Consider the following 27,633-nt stretch of genomic DNA (forward strand, 5'->3'; position numbering starts at 1 on the left):
AAAGAGAACGGTGCGACAACCATTTTCTGATTCATGGGAGATGAGTCAAAAAGCATCACTCTCATGTCTTACTCTGTTTAATTGTTTGAATTTGTTAATGTAATATACGGGTTTGAATTAATCCGCTTCCCGGTGAATGTAAGAATGAATATACTGGGCAAATCGAGCTGTATATGGATATATCTCGTCTTCGTGCTGCTGGATTGTTACTCTGAAACGGTTTCTGGGCAGCTCTCTTACTCCGTCTCAGAGGAGGTGAATCTGGGGACTGTTGTCGGAAATGTCGCGAAAGATCTGAACATCAATGTCCAGGATTTGGAGCCCCGCATGTTTCAAATCGTTACTGGATCAAAGAGGAAATATTTCGAGGTAAATCTAAAAACTGGAGCCCTCTATGTTAACGGGAGAATAGATCGAGAAGAGCTTTGTGGTAATGACGCCAAATGCTCACTCAGTGTAGAAGCTGTTATTAATAATCCACTGAAACTGTACCGTATGGAAATTACGATTTTAGATGTAAATGATAATTCTCCTTTATTTGAGAGTACGTTGCAATCAATGAACATTACTGAGAGCACAGCGGCGGGAGCAAAATTTCCTCTGCATCAAGCACACGATGCTGACGTGGGTAAAAACACTGTAAACACCTACAGGCTGAGTCAAAATGAACATTTCTCTCTTGATGCACACAAAGTTCAGGGTGTAACTCCTGAGATGGTGCTTCAGAAAGTTTTAGACAGGGAAAAACAGTCTGTGATTACGCTCACACTGACTGTCATCGATGGGGGAACACCTGCTAAATCCGGAAGCATGACAATAATAGTTAATGTACTGGACGTTAATGACAATCCTCCCGTTTTCAGCCAAAGGTTGTATAAAGCTAGAGTCTACGAAAATGTTAAAATAGGCACATCAATAATTACATTAAATGCGACTGATTTAGATGAAGGACAAAATGGAAAAGTGATATATTCATTTAGTGAAGTTGGTCAGGGGAAACAAACTAATTCATTTGTTATAGATGAGGAAACAGGAACTGTAACGAATAAAAGGAATATTGACTATGAAGAAAGTAATGCTTTTGAACTTCGAGTACAAGCCAGTGATGGAGCCTCTTCCCCTCTCACGTCACATGCCAAATTACTGATTGAGGTTTTAGATGTTAATGACAACCCACCTGAAATTTCAGTCACATCGTTATTGAACACTGTTAAAGAGGATGCATCAGTTGAAACAGCCATTGCTCTTGTTTCAGTATTTGATAAAGATGGAGGTAAAAATGGGATGGTGATATGTAAAATTTCCAATAATGTTCCTTTTAAATTGGAGTCAAATTATAAGAATTCATATTCATTAGTTGTAGACGGTCCTCTTGACCGAGAGACTGCACCTCAGTACAACATCAGCATCACTGCTACTGATGAGGGCAGCCCACCACTCTCCAGCACGAGTGTTATAACTGTTCATGTGTCAGATGTAAATGACAACAAACCTCAGTTTTCGGAAAGTGTGATCAACATCTACGTGAAAGAAAACAGTCCAGTAGGAGCAGTTATTAAAAAAGTGACAGCAGTTGATGCAGACATTGATCAAAATAGTCAGGTGAGTTATTCCTTTTTACAAAGCAGCAGTGACTCAGTGCCGTTTTCTACATTATTAAACATCAACTCAGAGACTGGAGATATAATCAGCCTGCAGTCTTTTAACTATGAGGAGTTAAAAACGTTCCAGTTTAAAGTTCAGGCCACAGACTCTGGTGTTCCTCCGCTCAGCAGCAACGTCACTGTCAACGTTTTAATTCTGGATGAAAATGACAACAGTCCTACGATTCTCGCGCCATACTCTGAGCACGGCTCTGTAAACAGTGAGAACATCCCCTATTCTGCTGAAGCGGGATACTTTGTGGCAAAGATCAGGGCTGTAGACGCAGACTCTGGATACAATGCGCTGCTTTCTTATCACCTGTCTGAGCCCAAAGGAAACAACCTGTTCAGGATCGGAACCAGCACCGGGGAGATCAGGACTAAGAGGAGATTGAGTGACAATGACCTCAAAACTCACCCCTTGGTGGTCTTGGTCTCTGATAACGGAGAACCCTCCCTGTCAGCTACTGTGTCGGTTGATGTGGTGGTGGTTGAAAGCACGGCTGAAATCCAGACTCCGTTCAGACATGTGCCTGTAAAGGAGGACAGCTTCTCGGATTTGAACGTGTATCTGCTGATCGCCATTGTGTCGGTGTCCGTCATCTTCCTGCTCAGCCTCATCACTTTAATAGCAGTCAGATGCCACAGGACAGACGGAACTTTCAGCAGGTACAGCGCCCCCATGATCACCACCCACCCTGATGGGAGCTGGTCTTACTCTAAAGCTACTCAGCAGTATGACGTGTGTTTCAGCTCAGACACACTCAAGAGTGACGTAGTAGTTTTCCCCGCCCCGTTTCCACCTGTAGACGGAGAACTGATCAGTATTAACGAAGGAGACACTTTTACCAGGACTCAGACTTTGCCTAACAAAGAGAAGGTAAGGAAGTATTACATTTCGTATTCACTGCTGCACTTCTTCGTTTGGAAATCTTAAAAGCCTAATGTAATTTATCTTCATCTCGTAGTTTTTATCATCTTTAGCAATACATTTACACACTTCTTAGCTGTGACTAAAATAATACAAATGCGAAGAAATTACTGTTGCTGAGTTTACAGCACGACAGGATCTTCTCCAACTCTGTGTTGTTGTTCTCTTTTCTGTTGTAACGTGAATTTTTCATGGCAGTTTCGCATTATCACGCATTTGTCGCTCTCCGTGGTGCTCAACGTATGTGTCCTTGTCGGGTTCACGTGCACGGTTAAGGATGTGTTTTGACATATTTAGTAGACGTTAAACAACGTATCACAACATCGATAACGTTTTTAAACATACCCCTATATATTTAACATTTGTGCTCGCTTCTCTCTTCACTTTAAACAAACAAGTGTATTTGCCCGATTATTTTTTAAATTTAGCATTTAAAATATCACATACCTTAACATCTTTCCATAATAAAATGTTAATTGTAATCATCCGTTTAACTGATGAACTATTATTTCTAACCTTTAATCTAGTGATTTATACTACTCTTTTTAAACACTAGGAATATACAGTGCACCATTGTCCGCTGGTTTTGCTGACGTGTAATGTAGTTAGAGCAAGTGACCACGTAGGGACGGTACAGACCGTCACATTTAGACGTTCTGGTCGATGACTTCGGGCCCCTCCCATCCTACGTTCAGCAAATGATGCATTTGTGTGCTTTGTTACAAAGAGAGCTCGGAAGAGAACGAACGGTGGTCTTTATTTGAGAAGATAGAGAAGATTGCTTTGGAATAATTATACATTCATTTCCATTTATTGGTTGCTGTAACATATTATCTGGAGTATTGTGCCTTCGCCTGCTGTGTAAATATGCTTTTACCGTATAGAAGAAGCTTTCTGTGGATTAATCTGTTATTCGTGCTGCTGGATTGTTATTGGGAAACGGTTTCTGGGCAGCTCTCTTACTCCGTCTCAGAGGAGGTGAATCTGGGGACTGTTGTCGGAAATGTCGCGAAAGATCTGAACATCAATGTCCAGGATTTGGAGCCCCGCATGTTTCAGATCGTTGCTGGATCGAAGAAAAAATATTTCGAGGTAAATCTAAAAACTGGAGCCCTCTATGTTAACGAGAGAATAGATCGAGAGGAGCTTTGTGGTAATGACGCCAAATGTTCACTAATTGCAGAAGCTGTTATTAATAATCCACTGAAACTGTACCGTATAGAAATAAATGTTTTGGATGTGAATGACAATTCACCCTCATTTCTCAGCACATCCCAGACAATTAATATTACCGAGAACACAGCGGTAGGAACAAAATTTCTGCTGAAACGAGCTCACGATGGAGACGTTGGAAAAAACTCTATAAATGCCTACAAACTGAGTCAAAATGAACATTTCTCTCTAAATACACTTAAAGGGGGTAGCATAACAGTCGAATTGGTGCTTCAGAAAGTTTTAGACAGAGAAAAACAATCTGTGATCAAACTCATACTAATTGCAATTGATGGTGGAACACCTCCTAAATCTGGAAGTATGACCATTATAGTAAATGTCTTAGACATTAATGATAATCCTCCTGTATTTAGTCAAATGCTGTATAAAGTCAGCATACATGAGAATGTGAATATTGGCACATCAATAATCACACTAAATGCGACTGATTTAGATGATGGAAAAAATGGGCAAATATCGTATTATTTTATGGAAATAGACGAAGGAAAACAAACAGATGTGTTTTCTATAGATGAACAAACAGGGACTGTAACAAATAAAAGGAATATTGACTTTGAAGAAAATAATGCTTTTGAACTTCGAGTAAAAGCCAGTGATGGAGCTTCCTCGCCTATGAGTTCACATGCTAAATTACTGATTGAAGTATTAGACGTTAATGACAACGCACCTGAAATTTCAGTCACATCACTGTTGAACACTGTTAAAGAGGACGCATCACTTGGCACAGCCATTGCTCTTGTTTCAGTATTTGATAAAGATGGAGGTAAAAATGGGATGGTGATATGTAAAATTTCTAATAATGTTCCTTTTAAATTGGAGTCAAATTATAAGAATTCATATTCATTAGTTGTGGACGGTCCTCTTGACCGAGAGACTGCACCTCAGTACAACATCAGCATCACTGCTACTGATGAGGGCAGCCCACCACTCTCCAACACAAGTGTTATAACTGTTCATGTGTCAGATGTAAATGACAACAAACCTCAGTTTTCAGAAAGTGTGATCAACATCTACGTGAAAGAAAACAGTCCAGTAGGAGCAGTTATTAAAACTCTGACTGCAACTGATGCAGACATTGATCGAAATAGTCAGGTGAGCTATTCCTTTTTACAAAGCAGCAGTGACTCAGTGCCACTATCTACATTATTAAACATCAACTCAGAGACTGGTGATATAATCAGCCTGCAGTCTTTTAACTATGAGGAGTTAAAAACATTCCAATTTAAAGTTCAGGCCACAGACTCTGGTGTTCCTCCGCTCAGCAGCAACGTGACTGTTAACGTTTTAATCCTGGATGAAAATGACAACAGTCCCACGATTCTCACGCCATATTCTGAGCATGGCTCCGTTAACAGTGAGAGCATCCCCTATTCTGCTGAAGCGGGATACTTTGTGGCAAAGATCAGGGCTGTAGACGCAGACTCTGGATACAATGCGCTGCTTTCTTATCACCTGTCTGAGCCCAAAGGAAACAACTTGTTCAGGATTGGAACCAGCACCGGGGAGATCAGGACTAAGAGGAGATTGAGTGACAATGACCTCAAAACTCACCCCTTGGTGGTCTTGGTCTCTGATAACGGAGAACCCTCCCTGTCAGCTACTGTGTCTATTGATGTGGTGGTGGTTGAAAGCACGGCTGAAATCCAGACTCCGTTCAGACATGTGCCTGTAAAGGAGGACAGCTTCTCGGATTTGAACCTGTATCTGCTGATCGCCATTGTGTCGGTGTCCGTCATCTTTCTGCTCAGCCTCATCACTTTAATAGCAGTCAGATGTCACAGGACAGACGGTACTTTCAGCAGGTACAGCGCCCCCATGATCACCACCCACCCTGACGGGAGCTGGTCTTACTCTAAAGCTACTCAGCAGTATGACGTGTGTTTCAGCTCAGACACGCTCAAGAGTGACGTAGTTGTCTTCCCCGCCCCGTTTCCACCTGTAGATGACGAACTTATCAGTATTAACGGAGGAGACACTTTTACCAGGACTCAGACTTTGCCTAACAAAGAAAAGGTAAGAACACAGTGTTTATAACAGCTTACAATTTTACATAAAAGAAGCGCGTCATCTTACACTGAACTCGTCTACATGTGGTTAATTTCTCCTGCTTTCAAAGTTTACCCTTTGCAACTGTCCGCAGCTTTAAGCCAGTCTTTTCCATTTAAATACTCGCTGTTTAAATGCCGCAGAAGAGAAGCCAGTATGCGGATAAGGAGCTTTTGGTGGTTTTGTTTAAAATTAATATAATCACTGCAAGTGAGAATATTTATTTGATTTTCCTTTCAGATTGTTTCATATATATTTGCGTAGTTCATTATTGTTTTAGGGTTCGTTTCCTTCTTGTTTGCGTTTATTTTTTCGTTCATCGTTGCCTTGTTGCTCTTTGACAGTCATTTCACTCGATGTTGTAATAACTCAGATTTTGCTTGTGTCCTTACAATTTCTTTCAATATACCCTTTGCATATACCTAAAACACAGCGACATTTTGTGAATACGCCGTTTTTGACACACCGCAATGGGTTTCACGCCTTAGGTGGTATATTTCAGTTAAAGGCTGAAACAAGCGAAAAACAAACAAATATATTCTAAAATTAAAACAAATAAATAAGACAGTGTTACACACTAACAATATAAACAGTGTTTTATTTTCCTAACAAATCAACCAGATGTTTTCTGGTTCTGTAAAACTGGACTGATGATATTTATTTTATTTTCCCTTGGTTTCTGTTGTAATTGGTGTATAGAGCCATAAGAGGGCGGTGTAGACCATAAATCAGAGACATAAGTCCCGAGGCCCCTCCCAGATTGATAACGTAATGATGTCTTGTTGGGCTGTGACACAAAGAAACAGAAGCACGGAGAAATGCTCGAGCATGATCTGCGCTGAGGATGAAGCAGAAGAAAATTGATAACATTTCCTGTCAATATTTGGCATAAACGGGACCCGTTTAAAGTTGGTTTGATGTCATTTTGGATTATGGCTTCAATTAACACAAGTCCTGCGGTGATATACTTGTTTTTTGTCCTGCTGGATTTTTATTCGGAAACGGCGTCCGGGCAGCTCTCGTACTCGATATCAGAAGAGGTGAATCGAGGGACTTCTGTAGGAAACATAGCCAAGGATCTAAACCTAGATGTCCATGAGCTGGAGCCTCGCATGTTTCAGATCGTTAGCGGATCAAAGAGAAAATATTTCGAGGTAAATCTAAAGACGGGCGTTCTCTTTGTCAGTGATAGGATAGACAGAGAGGAGCTCTGTGGAAAGGCCATGAAATGCACACAGAGCGTGGAGGCTGTGATAAATGCCCCACTCAAGCTATATCGCTTAGAAATAAATATTCTAGATGTTAATGATAATTATCCAGCTTTCAGTACTGACTCGCAAAGTATTGAAATAGCAGAAAGCACATTACCCGGGACTAAATTTTTTGTATTGTCAGCCTTTGATGCCGATGTGGGGAAAAATGGCATCAGTATGTACAAATTAAGTGCAAATGAACACTTTTCATTGGCAGTGAATAAAGGAGAGAGCGTATCTGCTGAACTAGTCCTCCAGAAACCTTTAGACCGAGAAAAACAACCAGTAATAAGACTCACGCTGACTGCTGTAGACGGCGGAACACCACCGAAATCCGGAACCTCACAGTTAATAATCAATATCTTAGACAATAATGATAACGTCCCAATATTTACCAAACCACTGTATAAAACAAGTGTCACTGAAAACACGCCGCCAGGCACATCAGTGATAACTGTGACGGCGACGGACAGTGATGAAGGGCCAAACGGGGAAATTTCATATTCACTAAGCAGCAAGGACCAAGACCATGTTCTCAATATATTTCAAATTGATGAGCACACGGGATTATTGACAGTCAAGGGGAAGATTGACTTTGAAGAGCACCCGGCTTTTGAAATCCGCGTGCAAGCTTCTGATAAAGGCTCTCCTCAAATGACAGCACAGTGCAAAGTATTAATAGAAGTAGTGGATTTAAATGACAATAGCCCTGAAATTTCTGTAACCACCCTCAGTAACACTGTAAAAGAGGATGCAAAAATAGGTACTGCTATTGCACTTGTGTCAGTTGTGGACAGAGATGGGGGTAAAAACGGAATAGTCCACTGTGATATTAAAAGTGAAAGCCCCTTTAAGTTACAAACGAATTATAAAAATTACTACTCCTTGGTAGTAGATGGTCAGCTAGACAGAGAGAGTCATTCTCAATATAATATCACTATCACAGCTAAAGACGATGGAATCCCAGCTCTCACAAGTACGAAGGATTTTAATGTTTATGTTTCAGATGTCAATGACAACCCCCCTAAGTTTTCAGACACTGTGTTCAATGTATATTTAAAAGAAAACAGTCCACTGGGAGCTACTCTGCAACGAGTATCTGCACTGGATGTAGATATTGATCAAAATGGACAGGTAACCTATTCCATTGTTGAGAGTAAAAGTAACTCCTTGCCAATCTCGACAATGGTAAATGTAAACTCTAAGACTGGAGATATAATCAGTCTGCAGTCTTTTAACTATGAGGAGTTAAAAACGTTCCAGTTTGAAGTTCAGGCCACAGACTCTGGTGTTCCTCCACTCAGCAGCAACGTGACTGTTAACGTTTTAATCCTGGATGAAAATGACAACAGTCCCACGATTCTCACGCCATATTCTGAGCACGGCTCCGTTAACAGTGAGAACATCCCCTATTCTGCTGAAGCGGGATACTTTGTAGCAAAGATCAGGGCTGTAGACGCAGACTCTGGATACAATGCGCTGCTTTCTTATCACCTGTCTGAGCCCAAAGGAAACAACCTGTTCAGGATCGGAACCAGCACCGGGGAGATCAGGACTAGGAGGAGAATGAGTGACAATGACCTCAAAACTCACCCCTTGGTGGTCTTGGTCTCTGATAACGGAGAACCCTCCCTGTCAGCTACTGTGTCTGTTGATGTGGTGGTGGTTGAAAGCACGGCTGAAATCCAGACTCCGTTCAGACATGTGCCTGTAAAGGAGGACAGCTTCTCGGATTTGAACCTGTATCTGCTGATCGCCATTGTGTCGGTGTCCGTCATCTTTCTGCTCAGCCTCATCACTTTAATAGCAGTCAGATGCCACAGGACAGACGGCACTTTCAGCAGGTACAGCGCCCCCATGATCACCACCCACCCTGACGGGAGCTGGTCTTACTCTAAAGCTACTCAGCAGTATGACGTGTGTTTCAGCTCAGACACGCTCAAGAGTGACGTAGTGGTCTTCCCCGCCTCGTTTCCACCTGTAGATGGAGAACTGATCAGTATTAACGGAGGAGACACTTTTACCAGGACTCAGACTTTACCTAACAAAGATAAGGTGAGTCCATAAAATCTACAGATCCCTTTTCTTGGTCCTGATTGCATCAGTTTCCATAGCGTGATGCTTTTCAGTTACTGTTTTTAACAGAAAATATTTAACAACTGACTTAGGAGTGGTCTTGACTGTTTCATTATTTTTTTAATCACTGTTGTTAGAAATTCTGTACCTTTAAATTCATTTGTGCAACAGAAATGTGCGAAATATTATACCTTTGCTCCATTATTTTTGTCTGATTTTATATTTTACTATTCATCATACTTTAGCTACTTTCCTTTAACTACACAGCCTATAGTCTCTTCCATCCAGATGAAAAGTCAAACGGTGCTCTCCGTGGTCCTGAAACGACAACTAGTTTAGTTTCGCGATCATCTCATTGATTGAGCATCTGGGCTTTCTCTGGGTTGTCTCTTTGTAAGCTGTAATGCACTCTTAACTATCTTTGTATCACAGAAAGAAAAATTATATCAATTTTGTTCTTTTTCATGAGCCAGTAGGTGTGGATAATCACAGTCACCACAAGGAGACGGTATAGACCGTAACACGACAGCTTCCGTTTTGTGTTTAACGCTCCTCCCAGAGACAGTCCACACGGTGTTGTAACAAAGAGAGTAGTAGGTGTGGGTACATTGCGACAGCCACCCGTCTGGTCTGAAAATTGGTGGTATATGTACTACATTTGTTCGAATTTTTTATAGGAATTTCAAATTCGAATGTATGCCGTGTTGTGCTGAACGGAATTATGCCTTTATCGTGTCGCAACTGCTTTTCGTTGATATACTTAATACTTCTGATACTGGATTATTGTTGTAATGAAGCGTCTGGGCAGCTCTCTTACTCCGTCTCAGAGGAGGTAAACTCGGGAACAGTTGTTGGAAATATTGCCAAGGATTTACATTTAAACATACCGGATTTGGAGACCCGTATGTTCAGGATTGTTGGAGGAGCTAAAAGAAAATATTTCGAGGTAAATACGAAGACTGGAGTCCTCTACGTGAATGAGAGAATAGACAGAGAGAAGCTCTGCGGGAAAGCTGTGAGATGTGCCGTAACTGTCGAGGCTGTGATAAATGAACCTTTAATGCTGTACCGTATAGAGATTAATATTCTTGATGTCAATGACAATTTTCCGCATTTCATTGCAAAATCACAGAATATAGACATTCCCGAAAGCACATTACCCGGGATAAAATTCCCCCTACTGCAGGCCTACGATGCAGATGTTGGAAAGAACGGCATCAACACATACAGGCTGAGCTCGAATGAACATTTTTCATTAGCAATAAGCAAATCAGGTGAGAGTATTTCGACTGAGCTAATGTTACAGAAAGTCTTAGACAGAGAAAAGGAACCTCTGATTAAGCTCACGTTAACAGCCTTAGATGATGGAAGTCCACCGAAGTCTGGAACATCAGATATTATGATTAATGTTTTAGACATTAATGATAACACACCAGTGTTTGCAAAGTCGCTGTATAAAGTGCGTGTGTTTGAAAACGTACCGATAGGCACTACAGTCCTGACTTTAAATGCTACAGATGCAGATGAAGGAACAAACAAAGAAATCATATATACACTTAGCACAAAGGAGCAGGACCACGTGCTGCAGATTTTTAAAATCGATCCGAACACGGGCACACTGACGGTGGAAGGAAATGTGGATTTTGAGGAACACCCAGTCTTTGAGATTCGTGCACAGGCCAGTGATAAAGGCCAACCTCCGATGTCCGCTCATTGTAAGGTGCTGGTTGACGTGTTGGACCTAAACGACAATGCGCCTGAGATTTTTGTGACGTCACTACTGAATACTGTGAAGGAAGATGCAAAAGCAGGCACCGCTGTTGCACTTGTTTCAGTGGTAGACAAAGATGGCGGTAAGAACGGTGAAGTGCATTGTACTGTAGATGAAGATGCTCCCTTTAAATTGGAAGCAAACTATAAAAATTATTACTCATTGATAGTGGTTGCCCCCTTAGACCGAGAGACGGTCTCTAGCTACGACGTCACCATAATAGCAAGCGATGGCGGTAGTCCCCCGCTCTCAAACACCATTATTGTCCCTATTCAAGTTTCTGATGTTAATGATAACGCGCCTCAGTTCTCGTCATCGATACTTAACATTTATGTTAAAGAAAACTGTCACGTGGGGACAATTCTTAAAACGGTAACCGCCTTTGATGCAGATATGAACAAAAATGGTGAAGTGACTTACAGTTTTATGGAAAGCAAAATTAACTCAGTCGCACTGTCTACATTATTAAACATCAACTCAGAGACTGGGGATATAATCAGCCTGCAGTCTTTTAACTATGAGGAGTTAAAAACATTCCAGTTTAAAGTTCAGGCCACAGACTCTGGTGTTCCTCCACTCAGCAGTAACGTCACTGTTAACGTTTTAATCCTGGATGAAAATGACAACAGTCCCACGATTCTCACGCCATATTCTGAGCACGGCTCCGTAAACAGTGAGAGCATCCCCTATTCTGCTGAAGCGGGATACTTTGTGGCAAAGATCAGGGCTGTAGACGCAGACTCTGGATACAATGCGCTGCTCTCTTATCACCTGTCTGAGCCCAAAGGAAACAACTTGTTCAGGATCGGAACCAGCACCGGGGAGATCAGGACTAGGAGGAGAATGAGTGACAATGACCTCAAAACTCACCCCTTGGTGGTCTTGGTCTCTGATAATGGAGAACCCTCCCTGTCAGCTACTGTGTCGATCGATGTGGTGGTGGTTGAAAGCACGGCTGAAATCCAGACTCAGTTCAGACATGTGCCTGTAAAGGAGGACAGCTTCTCGGATTTGAACCTGTATCTGCTGATCGCCATTGTGTCGGTGTCCGTCATCTTTCTGCTCAGCCTCATCACTTTAATAGCAGTCAGATGCCACAGGACAGACGGCACTTTCAGCAGGTACAGCGCCCCCATGATCACCACCCACCCTGACGGGAGCTGGTCTTACTCTAAAGCTACTCAGCAGTATGACGTGTGTTTCAGCTCAGACACACTCAAGAGTGACGTAGTGGTCTTCCCCGCCCCGTTTCCACCTGTAGATGGAGAACTGATCAGTATTAACGAAGGAGACACTTTTACCAGGACTCAGACTTTACCTAACAAAGAAAAGGTAAGCATATGGATGAATTAAGTATTTCTAATTGCGCATCTTGTGTGATGGGTGTAAATTAACGGTCAATGGATAAAGTTTTCTTAAGCTATCTAATTTTTGGTCTATCCTGCCCAAGTAGGGAAAAAAAACTGCAATTTGACTTAAATACAGAAATACTACGAGTGTAGTACTTTGGAATAAACTGTAACTAGCTCTGGTTTCTTGTGATGCTTTTCCCATCTAAATAAGTGGTGCATGATGGATCATATTTTTTTCCTTGCAAATTTCAGAACACTTGGGGATTTGGTGCATCCAACTGTCTTGTGGGGTTTGGAACACGGCAGTCTTCAACGTAGCACAGTAGAATAAAACTCTACTTTTAATGTCTTACATTGGATTTTTAAATCCAATTTAAATTTAAATTTAAAATTTTTTTGTGTAGCCAGAGTGACGTTCTAACTGAGAACGGTAAGGAGCATCGAGAAATCATGCATGTTACTCCCAGAAACGTGTGGAATACATGTTAATTAATGAATTTTTCAATCAGCAAATAATGAGGCAGATGTGCTTTTTTGCATTCATGTAGAGTATTTTCAGATTAAATCGCAATTTTTATATTCAGTATCCCTGGACTTTGTGTGTGATAGGACTCCATAGACGTGAAAAAAGACTGATCTGATGAACCCTGAAAAACGAAAAAAAAAAAAGTTTATCGATTTTTTTTGTGTCGGAAATTGTCTTCGAATTTCAAAGCTCTTTAGTGCAGGAAAATCGCTCAGCAGTTTTCTTTAGTTAGCTTTAGTGTGAAAACACCTTCCTGAAAAATGAGTGGAATGACATGCGGTCACAATGTTGGTGAATGTGGTGAATGTTTCAGCGTAAAAGCAGTAGGACTGGCATCTAAACTGCTGTAGAACTGAAGTGTAATGACATGCTGGAAGTTGAGTGCAGTCCTTCCGATTGTCCACACGGGGACATTGTAGACCATCACATTTAAATTCTCTCTGTAGGGTCTCGGTGCTCCTCCCAGATTCAGAGGATGATGATGTCTCTCAGGCGATTCAGACAAAGAGAGAGGGCGAACGAGAACGGGAATGAACACTGATTATGTTTATAGGAAATATGCCAGAATAAACGTGGGCGCCTTTGGTTTTTTATAAGGTTTGATTGTTTCATGATAAACGCCGTGACTATTTTACACCTTTTCTTCTTGAATGTAATTATGACTGGATCCGGCAGATCGAGCTGTGTGTGGATATATCTCGTCTTCGTGCTGCTGGATTGTTACTCTGAAACGGTTTCTGGGCAGCTCTCTTACTCCGTCTCAGAGGAGGTGAATCTGGGGACTGTTGTCGGAAATGTCGCGAAAGATCTGAGCATCAATGTCCAGGATTTGGAGCCCCGCATGTTTCAGATCGTTGCTGGATCAAAGAGGAAATATTTCGAGGTAAATCTAAAAACTGGAGCCCTCTATGTTAACGAGAGAATAGATCGAGAGGAGCTTTGCGGTGATGAGCCCAAATGCTCACTCAGTGTAGAAGCTGTTATTAATAACCCTCTGAAACTGTATCGTATTGAAATTATTATTTTAGATGTGAATGATAATTCCCCTTCATTTGAAAGCACGTCACAAGAAATCGACATTTCTGAGAACACAGCGGAAGGAATGAAATTTCCTCTGCATCAAGCACACGATGCAGACGTGGGAAAAAATTCTGTAAATACCTACAAGCTGAGTCAAAATGAACATTTTTCATTGACTACACATAAAGAAGAGGGTGTAACTCCTGAGTTGGTGCTACAGACAGTTTTGGACAGAGAAAAACAGTCTATGATTAAGCTCACACTGGCTGCCATCGATGGAGGAACACCTGCTAAATCCGGAAGTATGACGATAATAATCAATGTGTTAGATATTAATGACAATCCTCCGATTTTCAGCCAAAGGTTGTATAAAGCCAGAGTCTACGAAAATGTTAAAATAGGCACATCAATAATAACACTGAATGCCACTGATTTAGATGAAGGACAAAATGGAAAGGTGATTTATTTATTCAGCAAAGTTGGTCGTGGGAAACCAATAGATGTGTTTTCTATAAATGAACAAACAGGGACTGTAACGAGCAAAAGGAATATTGATTTTGAAGAAAATAATGCTTTTGAACTTCAAGTACAAGCCAGTGATGGAGCTTCCTCGCCTATGAGTTCGCATGCTAAATTACTGGTTGAAGTATTAGACGTTAATGACAATGCACCTGAAATTTCAGTCACATCACTGTTGAACACTGTTAAAGAGGACGCATCAGTTGACACAGCCATTGCTCTTGTTTCAGTATTTGATAAAGATGGAGGTAAAAATGGGATGGTGATATGTAAAATTTCTAATAATGTTCCTTTTAAATTGGAGTCAAATTATAAGAATTCATATTCATTAGTTGTGGACGGTCCTCTTGACCGAGAGACTGCACCTCAGTACAACATCAGCATCACTGCTATTGATGAGGGCAGCCCACCTCTCTCCAACACGAGTGTTATAACTGTTCATGTGTCAGATGTAAATGACAACAAACCTCAGTTTTCAGAAAGTGTGATCAACATCTACGTGAAAGAAAACAGTCCAGTAGGAGCAGTTATTAAAACAGTGACAGCAGTTGATGCAGATATTGATCGAAATAGTCAGGTGAGCTATTCCTTTTTACAAAGCAGCAGTGACTCAGTGCCACTATCTACATTATTAAACATTAACTCAGAGACTGGTGATATAGTCAGCCTGCAGTCTTTTAACTATGAGGAGTTAAAAAGTTTCAACTTTAAAGTTCAGGCCACAGACTCTGGTGTTCCTCCGCTCAGCAGTAACGTCACTGTCAACGTTTTAATCCTGGATGAAAATGACAACAGTCCCACGATTCTCACGCCATATTCTGAGGACGGCTCCGTTAACAGTGAGAACATCCCCTATTCTGCCGAAGCGGGATACTTTGTGGCAAAGATCAGGGCTGTAGATGCAGACTCTGGATACAATGCACTGCTTTCTTATCACCTGTCTGAGCCCAAAGGAAACAACTTGTTCAGGATTGGAACCAGCAGCGGGGAGATCAGGACTAAGAGGAGAATGAGTGACAATGACCTCAAAACTCACCCCTTGGTGGTCTTGGTCTCTGATAACGGAGAACCCTCCCTGTCAGCTACTGTGTCTGTTGATGTGGTGGTGGTTGAAAGCACGGCTGAAATCCAGACTCAGTTCAGACATGTGCCTGTAAAGGAGGACAGCTTCTCGGATTTGAACCTGTACCTGCTGATCGCCATTGTGTCGGTGTCCGTCATCTTTCTGCTCAGCCTCATCACTTTAATAGCAGTCAGATGCCACAGGACAGACGGCACTTTCAGCAGGTACAGCGCCCCCATGATCACCACCCACCCTGACGGGAGCTGGTCTTACTCTAAAGCTACTCAGCAGTATGATGTGTGTTTCAGCTCAGACACACTCAAGAGTGACGTGGTGGTCTTCCCCGCCCCGTTTCCACCTGTAGATGCAGAACTGATCAGTATTAACGGAGGAGACACTTTTACCATGACTCAGACTTTACCTAACAAAGAAAAGGTGAGTCCATGAAATTTTTAAATACTTGGACATTGTCATTGCTCGTCATTACAGTTTCAATGGTCCTTTTTTTTTCTTATCTTAGCCGTGGTGTATCTAGTGATTTAAACAAGAAATGTCAGATGCTGTGTATTTGATGATGAGTTCTCATCTAAATCACAGCTGTCTATCTGTTAGATATTTCAACGTGTAGTTCACCATTTGTGGTCCTGTGTTTTTTCCTTTTTCTTTTTTTCTTGAAGATCTTAGGATATGTGTGTACTTTGACTGATAAATTGACACATATCTTGTGCAGTGTACTAAAGGTTATCATTGCTCTTCAAGGTTGAGTTGTGATTTACATATTCAATTGAGCATTTTGAATAAAAAAAAATTCAGTTATTTGATTTAATTAAAGAAAATATAGAGAAAATATTAACGAATACTGAATGTGTATAAAAATGCAACGTTTTTGTTTGTGTCATTTTTAAAAGGGAGAATATGCTAATGTGGGCTTTCTCCATTTTTATGTCTAAATTAAACTGGTTTTGTAACGTGAAAATCACTCACAATGTAGCTGTGATGATGCTCTAATAAACACAGAAACATTCAAATTAGGAAAAGAATATAGAAAAAAAGTGTTCGGATGATTAATTAATATCCCTCTTTAATTTTTTTTGTTGTTTGTTTGTTTGTTTGTTTTTTAAAATCTCCTTAATCGCAATAAGACGGTTCATTTTTTACCTTTACTTCTAAGTTAGCTTCCAATAGAAATAGTATTCATAAAAACACAGAATACCAGAATGGCATATATAATCATGATGGCAACGTCTTACACTGGGGTTAATATTTGACTGTTCGTTTATGAGGGTCAAGTGTATTAAGACGTTTGATAATGTGGGTAGTTCTCGCAAATGTCCACACGGGGACATTGCAGACTTTTCCATTTAAGCTTCCTCTTTGAATGCCTCGGGGCTCCTCCCAGATTCAAATGACGATTATGTTTATCAGGCAATTCAGACAAAGAGAATCAGAGGGCGAAAGAGAACGGTACGAGAAACGCTGATATTCTGCCATAGACCTATTGATTTTTTTTCTGTTTATGCCGTTACACACCGTGTCAATTTTTATGCTTTTTCTTGTTGAATGTAATTATGACTGGACCGAGCAGATCGAGCTGTGTGTGGATATATCTCGTCTTCGTGCTGCTGGATTGTTACTCTGAAACGGTTTCTGGGCAGCTCTCTTACTCCGTCTCAGAGGAGGTGAATCTGGGGACTGTTGTCGGAAATGTCGCAAAAGATTTGAGCATTAGTATCCAGGATTTGGAGCCCCGCATGTGTCAGATCGTTGCTGGATCAAAGAAGAAATATTTCGAGGTAAATCTAAAAACTGGAGCCCTCTATGTTAACGAGAGAATAGATCGAGAGGAGCTTTGCGGTGATGAGCCCAAATGCTCACTCAGTGTAGAAGCTGTTATTAATAACCCTCTGAAACTGTACCGTATTGAACTGTTAATATTAGATGTCAACGATAATTCCCCTTCATTTGAACGCACGTCGCAGGTAATCAACGTAACTGAGAACACGGCAGTAGGGGCAAAATTTCCTCTGCATCAAGCTAACGATGCGGACAGTGGGAAAAATTCCGTAAATACCTACAAGCTGAGTCAAAATGAATATTTTTCATTGACTACACATAAAGAAGAAGGTGTAACTCCTGAGTTGGTGCTTCAGACAGTTTTAGACAGAGAAAAACAGTCTGTGATTAAGCTCGCACTGACTGCCATCGATGGAGGAACACCTGCTAAATCCGGAAGCATGACTATAATAATCAATGTGTTAGATATTAATGACAATCCTCCGATTTTCAGCCAAAGGTTGTATAAAGCCAGAGTCTACGAAAATGTTAAAATAGGCACATCAATAATTACACTGAATGCCACTGATTTAGATGAAGGACAGAATGGAAAGGTGATTTATTTATTCAGTGAAGTCAGTCAGGGGAAAAAAACTAATTTGTTTTCTATAGACAAACAAACAGGAACTGTAACGAGTACAAGGAATATTGATTTTGAAGAAAATAATGCTTTTGAACTTCGAGTGCAAGCCTTTGACAGCGCAGTTTTTCCCATGAGTTCACATGCTAAATTACTGGTTGAAGTATTAGACGTTAATGACAACGCACCTGAAATTTCAGTCACATCACTGTTGAACACTGTTAAAGAGGACGCATCAGTTGACACAGCCATTGCTCTTGTTTCAGTATTTGATAAAGATGGAGGTAAAAATGGGATGGTGACATGTAAAATTTCTAATAATGTTCCTTTTAAATTGGAGTCAAATTATAAGAATTCATATTCATTAGTTGTGGACAGTCCTCTTGACCGAGAGACTGCACCTCAGTACAACATCAGCATCACTGCTACTGATGAGGGCAGCCCACCACTCTCCAACACAAGTGTTATAACTGTTCATGTGTCAGATGTAAATGACAACAAACCTCAGTTTTCAGAAAGTGTGATCAACATCTACGTGAAAGAAAACAGTCCAGTAGGAGCAGTTATTAAAACAGTGACAGCAGTTGATGCAGACATTGATCGAAATAGTCAGGTGAGTTACTCTTTTTTACAAAGCAACAGTGACTCAGTGCCACTATCTACATTATTAAACATCAACTCAGAGACTGGTGATATAATCAGCCTTCAGTCTTTTAACTATGAGGAGTTAAAAACTTTCCAATTTAAAGTTCAGGCCACAGACTCTGGTGTTCCTCCGCTCAGCAGCAACGTGACTGTCAACATTTTTATCCTGGATGAAAATGACAACAGTCCCACGATTCTCGCACCATATTCTGAGGACAGCTCTGTAAACAGTGAGAGCATCCCCTATTCTGCTGAAGCGGGATACTTTGTGGCAAAGATCAGGGCTGTAGACGCAGACTCTGGATACAATGCGCTGCTTTCTTATCACCTGTCTGAGCCCAAAGGAAACAACTTGTTCAGGATCGGAACCAGCACCGGGGAGATCAGGACTAAGAGGAGATTGAGTGACAATGACCTCAAAACTCACCCCTTGGTGGTCTTGGTCTCTGATAACGGAGAACCCTCCCTGTCAGCTACAATGTCTATTGATGTGGTGGTGGTTGAAAGCACGGCTGAAATCCAGACTCAGTTCAGACATGTGCCTGTAAAGGAGGACAGCTTCTCGGATTTGAACCTGTATCTACTGATCGCCATTGTGTCGGTGTCCGTCATCTTTCTGCTCAGCCTCATCACTTTAATAGCAGTCAGATGCCACAGGACAGACGGCACTTTCAGCAGGTACAGCGCCCCCATGATCACCACCCACCCTGATGGAAGCTGGTCTTACTCTAAAGCTACTCAGCAGTATGACGTGTGTTTCAGCTCAGACACACTCAAGAGTGACGTAGTGGTTTTCCCCGCCCCGTTTCCACCTGTAGATGGAGAACTGATCAGTATTAACGAAGGAGACACTTTTACCAGAACTCAGACTTTACCTACCAAAGAAAAGGTAAGGCTGAACCTTAGATAATGTAAGGTGAGCTGTAACATAAAATAAAAAATTTCTACTTCATGTTTTGATCAAAAATTTAGTTAATTTTCCATTTATTAATTTTATAGTGTATTCATATTTCATAGTTTTTGTATCTGTGTTTTATGTCAAAGGGTAAAAAAAAGTGTTACTGTAGAAATCTTTATGGTAAAAGCTTAGATATGAGCTATACAATATATTTTGAGGGTTTCTGGAGAAAACAAATAACTTTTAGCTTGTTGTCATTCAAATGGTCTGTAAGGGACTGTTCGCTGACATTTCCCCTGGGCTCTTTTTGCAGTCTTTAGAACATCTGGCCTTTGACATGATAATTTTGCCAACAATCACCAGTCATTTTGAAACAAATCACAGAAAAGTGAAATGTATCAAACAGTAACTAAACTCACTGTATACCTGAATATAAATGATCAAGATTTAAAATAAGCACTTCCATTTAACAAAACTTAGAGTCAGGTTTTGTGTTGTTTTGTTTTGTTTTTCAAGCAGCCTTGATATAAACTTTTGTTTGTAAATATACTTGTTATCCATTCACTTTTAAATTAAATTAATATACAATAATATATTTTTTCTTGGATTAAAGCTGTGGCTAGAAGTTAAAAAGGTTGAAAGCATAACAACAGAAATCACATTTTCAACTATGTCTATTTGTTGACTTATGAAGCCTGTTTATGTTATCATTTGTAATTTGTTTAGAAATAACCAAGGCTCGGTTCTGAAAGTCTTTTAACGGCGTGTCCCTTGGTATAAGGTCAAACAAATAAGGAGTGCCTGCATCAACATAATGATACTCTCTCCATGGTTCTGAAATATGTGGCGATTACATTATACTGTACTATTAGGATCTCACAATATAAAGAAAGAAGGTGTGAGTGACTCGATTAAGAACAAGTCTTATTATTTCAAACACAACAGCAGGATTTGATTGCATTCATTCCTTAACTGTAGTTACTTAAAATGACCATGGGGCGACAGTCTAGACCGTAATACCGCCGGCTGATCGCTGATGGTTGAAGGCCCCTCCCACAATAGAAGGATCATTTTGTCTGTGCTTTGTTAGGATGAGAGGCAGGACGAAGTGGGGAGGCTTGAGAAAAATGCACTGGCATTTACTTTAGTCTCACAAAATACATTTCGCCGCCAAAAAGCGAAAAACAGACCGACATAAGGATCTATGTTGTATGGAATTATGTATCTGCCGAGAAGAAAGGCGTCTTTCGGGATATATCTAATGCTTGTTGTCTTGGAGTATAACTGGGGAGCGGTATCCACTCAGCTCTCATATTCCGTGTCTGAGGAGGTGAACCTGGGGACTTCCGTTGGAAATCTCGCCAAGGATCTGAACCTAAATGTACAGGATCTGGAGTCACGTATGTTTCAGATTGTTACTGGATCAAAAAGGAAGCATTTCGATGTAAATTTGAAGACAGGTTTTCTCTACGTGAGTGAGAGAATAGACAGGGAAGAGCTCTGCGCTAAAGCTACAAAATGCACAATAAACGTGGAGGCTGTGATAAACAATCCGCTGAAACTTTACCGTATTGAAGTCAATATTCTTGACGTAAACGATAACCCCCCGTCTTTCAGTGCCAAATCTCAAACTATAGACATTGCAGAGAGCGTGTTGCCGGGAGCTACGTTCCCTGTGCTGTCGGCTTACGACGCCGATGTGGGGGGAAATGGTGTTAACACTTACAAGCTGAACCAGAATGAACATTTTTCTTTAGCGGTGCACAAAGGGGACAGTGTTTCGGCAGAGATAGTTCTTCAGAGAGCGTTAGACCGAGAAAAGCAGGCTGTAATTAAACTCACACTGACGGCTATAGATGGAGGGACACCTATTAAATCAGGCACGTCAGAGATCATAATTAATGTGTTGGATATAAATGATAATATCCCAACTTTTAAAAAATCATTGTATAAAACAAGTATTAAAGAAAATGCACCATCAGGCACTACAGTAGTAACAGTGGCTGCAACTGATGCTGACGAGGGTTCAAACAACGACATCGTATATTTACTTAATTCGAAAGATCAGGATCATGTATTAGAAATCTTTGAAATTGATTTGGAAACAGGAATAATAACAGTTAAAGGAACTATTGACTATGAAACAAACCCTGCTTTTGAAATCCGTGTGCAGGCTACGGACAAAGGCCAACCTCCGCTAACAGCACAATGTAAAGTACTCGTAGAGGTGGTGGATCTAAATGACAATGCCCCCGACATCACCGTGACGTCACTGCTCAGTACACTTAAGGAGGACACTGAAAGTGGCACTGCTATTGCACTTGTTTCGGTTCTCGACGAAGACGGGGGCAAAAACGGTGAAGTCAAATGCGAGATATTGAATTCGGTCCCCTTTAAATTGGAGACAAATTATAAAAATTATTATTCTTTGGTCATTGGTGGCGTTCTAGACAGGGAACTTGTGTCGCACTACAATATCACTATTAAAGCTACGGATGAAGGCAGTCCCCCTCTCTCTAGCACCAGTGTAGTTACTATTCAGGTTTCTGATGTAAATGATAACGCACCTTTGTTTGGAGACACTGTAATTAATATATATGTGGCAGAAAACAGTCCTGTCGGGACTGTTTTAAAAACTGTATGTGCAACTGACGCTGACGCTGGCGAAAACGGGCAGGTGAGATATTCATTAGTCAGTGATAACGCAGGGCCGCTCTCTACAATGATCAGCATTAACTCAGAGACTGGAGGCATAGTCACTCTACAACCTTTTAATTATGAGGAGTTGAAAATGTTTCAATTTAAAGTCCAGGCCACAGATTCTGGTGTTCCTCCGCTCAGCAGCAACGTGACTGTTAAGGTCTTAATTCTGGATGCAAATGATAATAATCCAACAATTCTCGCTCCTTACTCTCAGCACGGCTCCGTTAACAGTGAGAACATCCCCTATTCTGCTGAAGCGGGATACTTTGTGGCAAAGATCAGGGCTGTAGACGCAGACTCTGGATACAATGCGCTGCTCTCTTATCACCTATCTGAGCCCAAAGGAAACAACTTGTTCAAGATCGGAACCAGCACCGGGGAGATCAGGACTAGGAGGAGATTGAGTGACAATGACCTCAAAACTCACCCCTTGGTGGTCTTGGTCTCTGATAACGGAGAACCCTCCCTGTCAGCTACTGTGTCTATTGATGTGGTGGTGGTTGAAAGCACGGCTGAAATCCAGACTCCGTTCAGACATGTGCCTGTAAAGGAGGACAGCTTCTCGGATTTGAACCTGTATCTGCTGATCGCCATTGTGTCGGTGTCCGTCATCTTTCTGCTCAGCCTCATCACTTTAATAGCAGTCAGATGCCACAGGACAGACGGCACCTTCAGCAGGTACAGCGCCCCCATGATCACCACCCACCCTGACGGGAGCTGGTCTTACTCTAAAGCTACTCAGCAGTATGACGTGTGTTTCAGCTCAGACACGCTCAAGAGTGACGTAGTGGTTTTCCCGGCCCAGTTTCCACCCGTAGACGCAGAACTGATCAGTATTAACGGTGGAGATACTTTTACCAGGACTCAGACTTTGCCTAACAAAGAGAAGGTAAGGCCAATGACTAATTTACGTTTATTATTCCCCTCCAATTATTACGATAATTAACAGTGAAATAAAACTTTACACACTGTACTACAAAATATTCTTTTTGGAGTAGGCTGGTTTAAGTTACAATAAAAAGTCGCTGTGGCTGTAGTTTAGACTTTTGCGGTGTCCTTTCTTTTGTCTGCATATTTCGCTGTCTATGGTATTGAAAGTTTACAAAACTTGCCCCATGAAATATCCGTAGCTGTAGGGAGTTATTGTCTTTTCTTGACAACCAATCCACGTAACAGTGTCTTTTTTGTTTTGTTTTGTTTGGGGTTTTTTTGGTGGCGGGGGGGCGGGGTATTTTTGTTTCGTTTTGTTTTAATTAAGGCAGTTTTTAAGTTTACTTACTATAAGTCTGTAAGTCTAATTGTAAACGACTAAGTGTAAAGAAAAACTGGATTTCTTGCTTTGTCATTTCAGATGAATACAATTAATAATTTGAGATTTGAAACCTTATTATCTGTCTTACTTTGAAAATGGAGTGCAAACTTTTGCACCTGCAATACTGCTTGGTGATTTGAATTGTACAACTTGCGGTGTTTCACCTGAATGAGAATATTGACCTTACTTAATATATATTGTTTGGATGATTCAACAAAGAAATACGACAATAAATACTACGATGCCAGTGTCGGTGATGGCGTAACTTCAAATAAAGTGTTATTTTATTAACGCACGTATAAAAATCTTTTAAATAACTCACAGTATTTTGGAATTGTGTGATTGTGGGCGTGTCTGAGTGAACAGGAATAATTTAGTTCTTACCAATGTGTGTAGTTTCTTCATATTACCACGTAGCGACGCTGTAGACCGTGGCACAGAAAGGTGGACGCTCCTCCCAGGGTAAAAGGGGAATAGCTTTGGTTTTCATCACAAAGAGACGAGGGAAGGGAAGGAGCGGCATAATGGAGCATTTCTCTTTAAAAATATCACAGTCGCCTTGATTTTTGTCATATCCTACCATCTAACACTGGGAACGGATTTGTGGATATATTATTTGCTGTATTCCGGCGGAAGTATGCATTTAACGACGAGAAGAAGCGCTATTGTCACATTTCTTTTGATTGTGCTCTTGGCTTATTATTGGGAAGCGGCGGCTGCACAGCTCTCCTATTCCGTCTCAGAGGAGGTGAATCCGGGGACTAATGTCGGAAATATCGCCAAGGATCTAAACCTTAACGTGCAGGAGTTGGCCTCCCGTTTGTTTCAGATTGTTGCATCTAAAAAGAAATACTTTGAGATAAATCTAAAGACCGGATTTCTGTATGTCAGTGAGAGGATAGATCGAGAGGAGGTTTGTACAGATGAGCCCAAATGCACGGTTACCGTAGAGGCTGTGATAAACAATCCGTTAAAGCTTTACCGCGTGGAGATAGAAATTAGAGATGTGAACGACCACTCTCCATCCTTTAACACGAAATCTCAAATACTGGAAATTGCAGAGAACACACTGCCTGGGTTTAGATTTGCGTTATCGGAGGCAAGCGACGCTGACGTGGGTAAAAACAGTGTTAGTGCATATAAGCTGAGTACTAATGAATATTTCAGTCTTGCCACACATAAAAGAGGAAAGAGTATATCTCCAGAGTTAGTGCTGCAGAAAGCCCTGGATCGTGAGAAACAAGCAAGTATACAACTTTTGTTAACTGCAATAGACGGAGGGTCTCCACCAAACACGGGGACATCAGAAATTGAAGTAAGTGTGTTAGACAGTAATGATAACGCACCAGTGTTCAGTAGCACTCTTTACAAAATTAAAACACTCGAAAATAGCCCGATTGGCACTACGATCTTCACCTTAAATGCGACTGACGCTGATGAAGGAACAAATGGTGAAATAGTGTACTCCTTACGAAGTAAGGATCAGGATCATATTTTGGATATTTTCCAAATTGACCCTGAGACAGGGGTTATTTCAGTCAAAGCCAAAATCGACTATGAAGAAAGAAAAGCTTTCGAGATCCGAGCAGAAGCTAGAGACAAAGGCCAGCCTCCCATGGCAGCCCATAGTAAGGTGCTGGTTGAAGTAATAGACTTAAATGACAACGCTCCTGAAATCAAAGTGACGTCACTTCTCAATGCAGTAAATGAGGACGCTGAAATAGGCACTGCTATTGCACTTGTTTCAGTTCTAGATACAGATAGTGGTAAAAACGGTGAAGTTGAATGTGTAATCTTAAATAAAGTTCCGTTCAAACTGGAGACAAATTACAAAAATTATTACTCTTTAGTTGTTGACGGACATCTAGACAGAGAGGAGACCCCTCAGTACAATGTCAAAATTTCAGCTACGGATGAAGGGAGCCCTCCACTTTCTAACACTAGTGTTATCACTGTTTACCTTTCTGATATTAACGACAACACGCCACGTTTTTCACAGTCTTTAATAAGTGTTTTTGTGAAAGAAAACAGCAAGGTAGGAACAGTTATAAAAAGGGTGACTGCAGTCGATATTGACATCAGCAACAACGGTCAGGTGAGCTATTCACTATTAGATAGTAATAGTAAATCACTTCCTCTCCCCACAATGGTAAACATTAACTCAGAAACAGGAGACATAATCAGCCTGCAGTCTTTTAACTACGAGGAGTTGAAAATGTTTCAATTTAAAGTTCAGGCCACAGACTCTGGTGTTCCTCCGCTCAGCAGCAATGTCACTGTCAACGTTTTAATTCTGGATGAAAATGACAATAATCCAACAATTCTTGCTCCTTACTCTGAGCATGGCTCTGTTAACAGTGAGAGCATCCCCTATTCTGCTGAAGCGGGATACTTTGTGGCAAAGATCAGGGCTGTAGACGCAGACTCTGGATACAATGCGCTGCTTTCTTATCACCTGTCTGAGCCCAAAGGAAACAACCTGTTCAGGATCGGAACCAGCACCGGGGAGATCAGGACTAGGAGGAGAATGAGTGACAATGACCTTAAAACTCATCCCTTGGTGGTCTTGGTCTCTGATAATGGAGAACCCTCCCTGTCAGCTACTGTGTCGATTGATGTGGTGGTGGTTGAAAGCACGGCTGAAATCCAGACTCAGTTCAGACATGTGCCTGTAAAGGAAGACAGCTTCTCGGATTTGAACCTGTACCTGCTGGTTGCCATTGTGTCGGTGTCCGTCATCTTTATGCTCAGCCTCATCACTTTAATAGCAGTCAGATGCCACAGGACAGATGGCACTTTCAGCAGATACAGTGCCCCCATGATCACCACCCACCCTGACGGGAGCTGGTCTTACTCTAAAGCTACTCAGCAGTATGACGTGTGTTTCAGCTCAGACACACTCAAGAGTGACGTGGTGGTTTTCCCAGGCCCTTTTCCACCTGTAGATGCAGAACTGATCAGTATTAATGGAGGAGACACTTTTACCAGGACTCAGACTTTACCTAACAAAGAGAAGGTAAGGAAATGCTGCTCTGAATAAGTAAGATTTTTGTATATCACTGAATGTCGGATAATGAATTAACAGATCTGTTAAATATGTGTTAAATATACGGTGGCCCTGAGAGGCCAAACGGACTGCAATTTAAGAAAACACCAGCAAAAAGAAAAACACTACAAAAGCACACAAACACAACGGAAATAGGAAAAATTAAAACGGAAATAGAAAAAAAACAGATTTCCAAAAGCACAAGGGAAGTGTTTCTGGGGAGACAAGAACCCGACGGACCAGTTGGAGGAACCCAAAACAAGCTAGGTGTGTTTTATCATGATTCCTATAATACTGATGATGGATTTTTAGGCTAACACACTTACCTCTTATCTTTTCTTTCCTCACAAAACCGATAGATCCTCCACTTCTTTTAAGTGTCTCCCAGCGCAATTCTTAGCATATTTTGGTTCCTGCAACTGGTCCGTCGGGTCATTGTCTCCCCAGAAACACTTCTCTTGTGCTTTTGAAAATCAGTTTTTTCGTATTTGTGTTTTCGTTTTTCCTATTTCCTTTGTCGTTTTTCCTGTTTTCTTAAGTTGCAGTCCGTTTGGCCTCTCAGGGCCACCGTATAAATATAATAAACGTGTCAGAGTAAGTCGGTAAATTGTTCTTAAGAACGTTTACAACTTTTAAAGGGCATCCTAAGATTTTTATTGGTTTACGGCCACATAGAGATTAGTGGCATATAGTTTAATAGCTGTATTTTGGTAAATCGGGTACTAATTATGTTTAGCAGTTTAACCGCATGCATTGAAAGTGCACTGAACCGCTGTCCATGGTGCTGGCAGCAGCTTTCTTCTGTTTTGTCTCGTTATAGTCTGGTGCTGTCCGTTGTGCTGAATATTGGGCGGTGTACAAAAATAAAGATGAATAATAATTTTAAAAAAAGATAATTAATAATGCAAACGAATTCATTAAACTGTATATGTCATCCAAAAAAAAACGTAATTTGTGGATTATTCTGCATGGATTTTAATTCTGTTATACCTTATATTAAAAAAAAAACATCTTATATTTCGGGCCATGTAACCGAATACAGAAATGCCACAAGATGCCGCTAGAGACCATGCAAAAAAATATAGTCGTTGGCGTTTAGAAACTCCTCCTCATTTAATGACGAAAAGATGAAACGTCACCATCTGGCATTGCTTTGTGAAAGAAGCGCACAGACGATCAAGGC

General features: G+C 41.0%; 1 protein-coding gene across 34 annotated transcripts in view; it reads left to right on the forward strand.

The window, feature by feature from the left end:
* The window catches only part of LOC113037086 (protocadherin alpha-C2-like), a 208,368-nt gene that overhangs the window by 111,919 nt on the left and 68,816 nt on the right, over positions 1–27,633 (forward strand). The window contains exon 1 of one of the 34 annotated variants that reach the window (XM_080288621.1): positions 20–2,523. The exons of 27 other annotated variants lie outside the window; for them this stretch is intronic. In XM_080288621.1, coding sequence (XP_080144747.1) covers positions 145–2,523 — 2,379 coding nt within the window. In that variant the 5' untranslated portion in view covers positions 20–144. Of the gene's footprint in view, positions 1–19; positions 2,524–3,247; positions 5,821–6,687; positions 9,162–9,753; positions 12,286–19,582; positions 22,982–23,018; positions 26,421–27,633 lie in introns of those variants that run through there. 6 more of the 34 variants (XM_026193898.2, XM_026193795.2, XM_026193836.2 and 3 more) reach the window with 6 other exon arrangements.

This window comes from Astatotilapia calliptera, chromosome 2 (assembly GCF_964374335.1).
Source record: "Astatotilapia calliptera chromosome 2, fAstCal68.1, whole genome shotgun sequence".
Lineage (NCBI taxonomy): Eukaryota > Metazoa > Chordata > Actinopteri > Cichliformes > Cichlidae > Astatotilapia > Astatotilapia calliptera.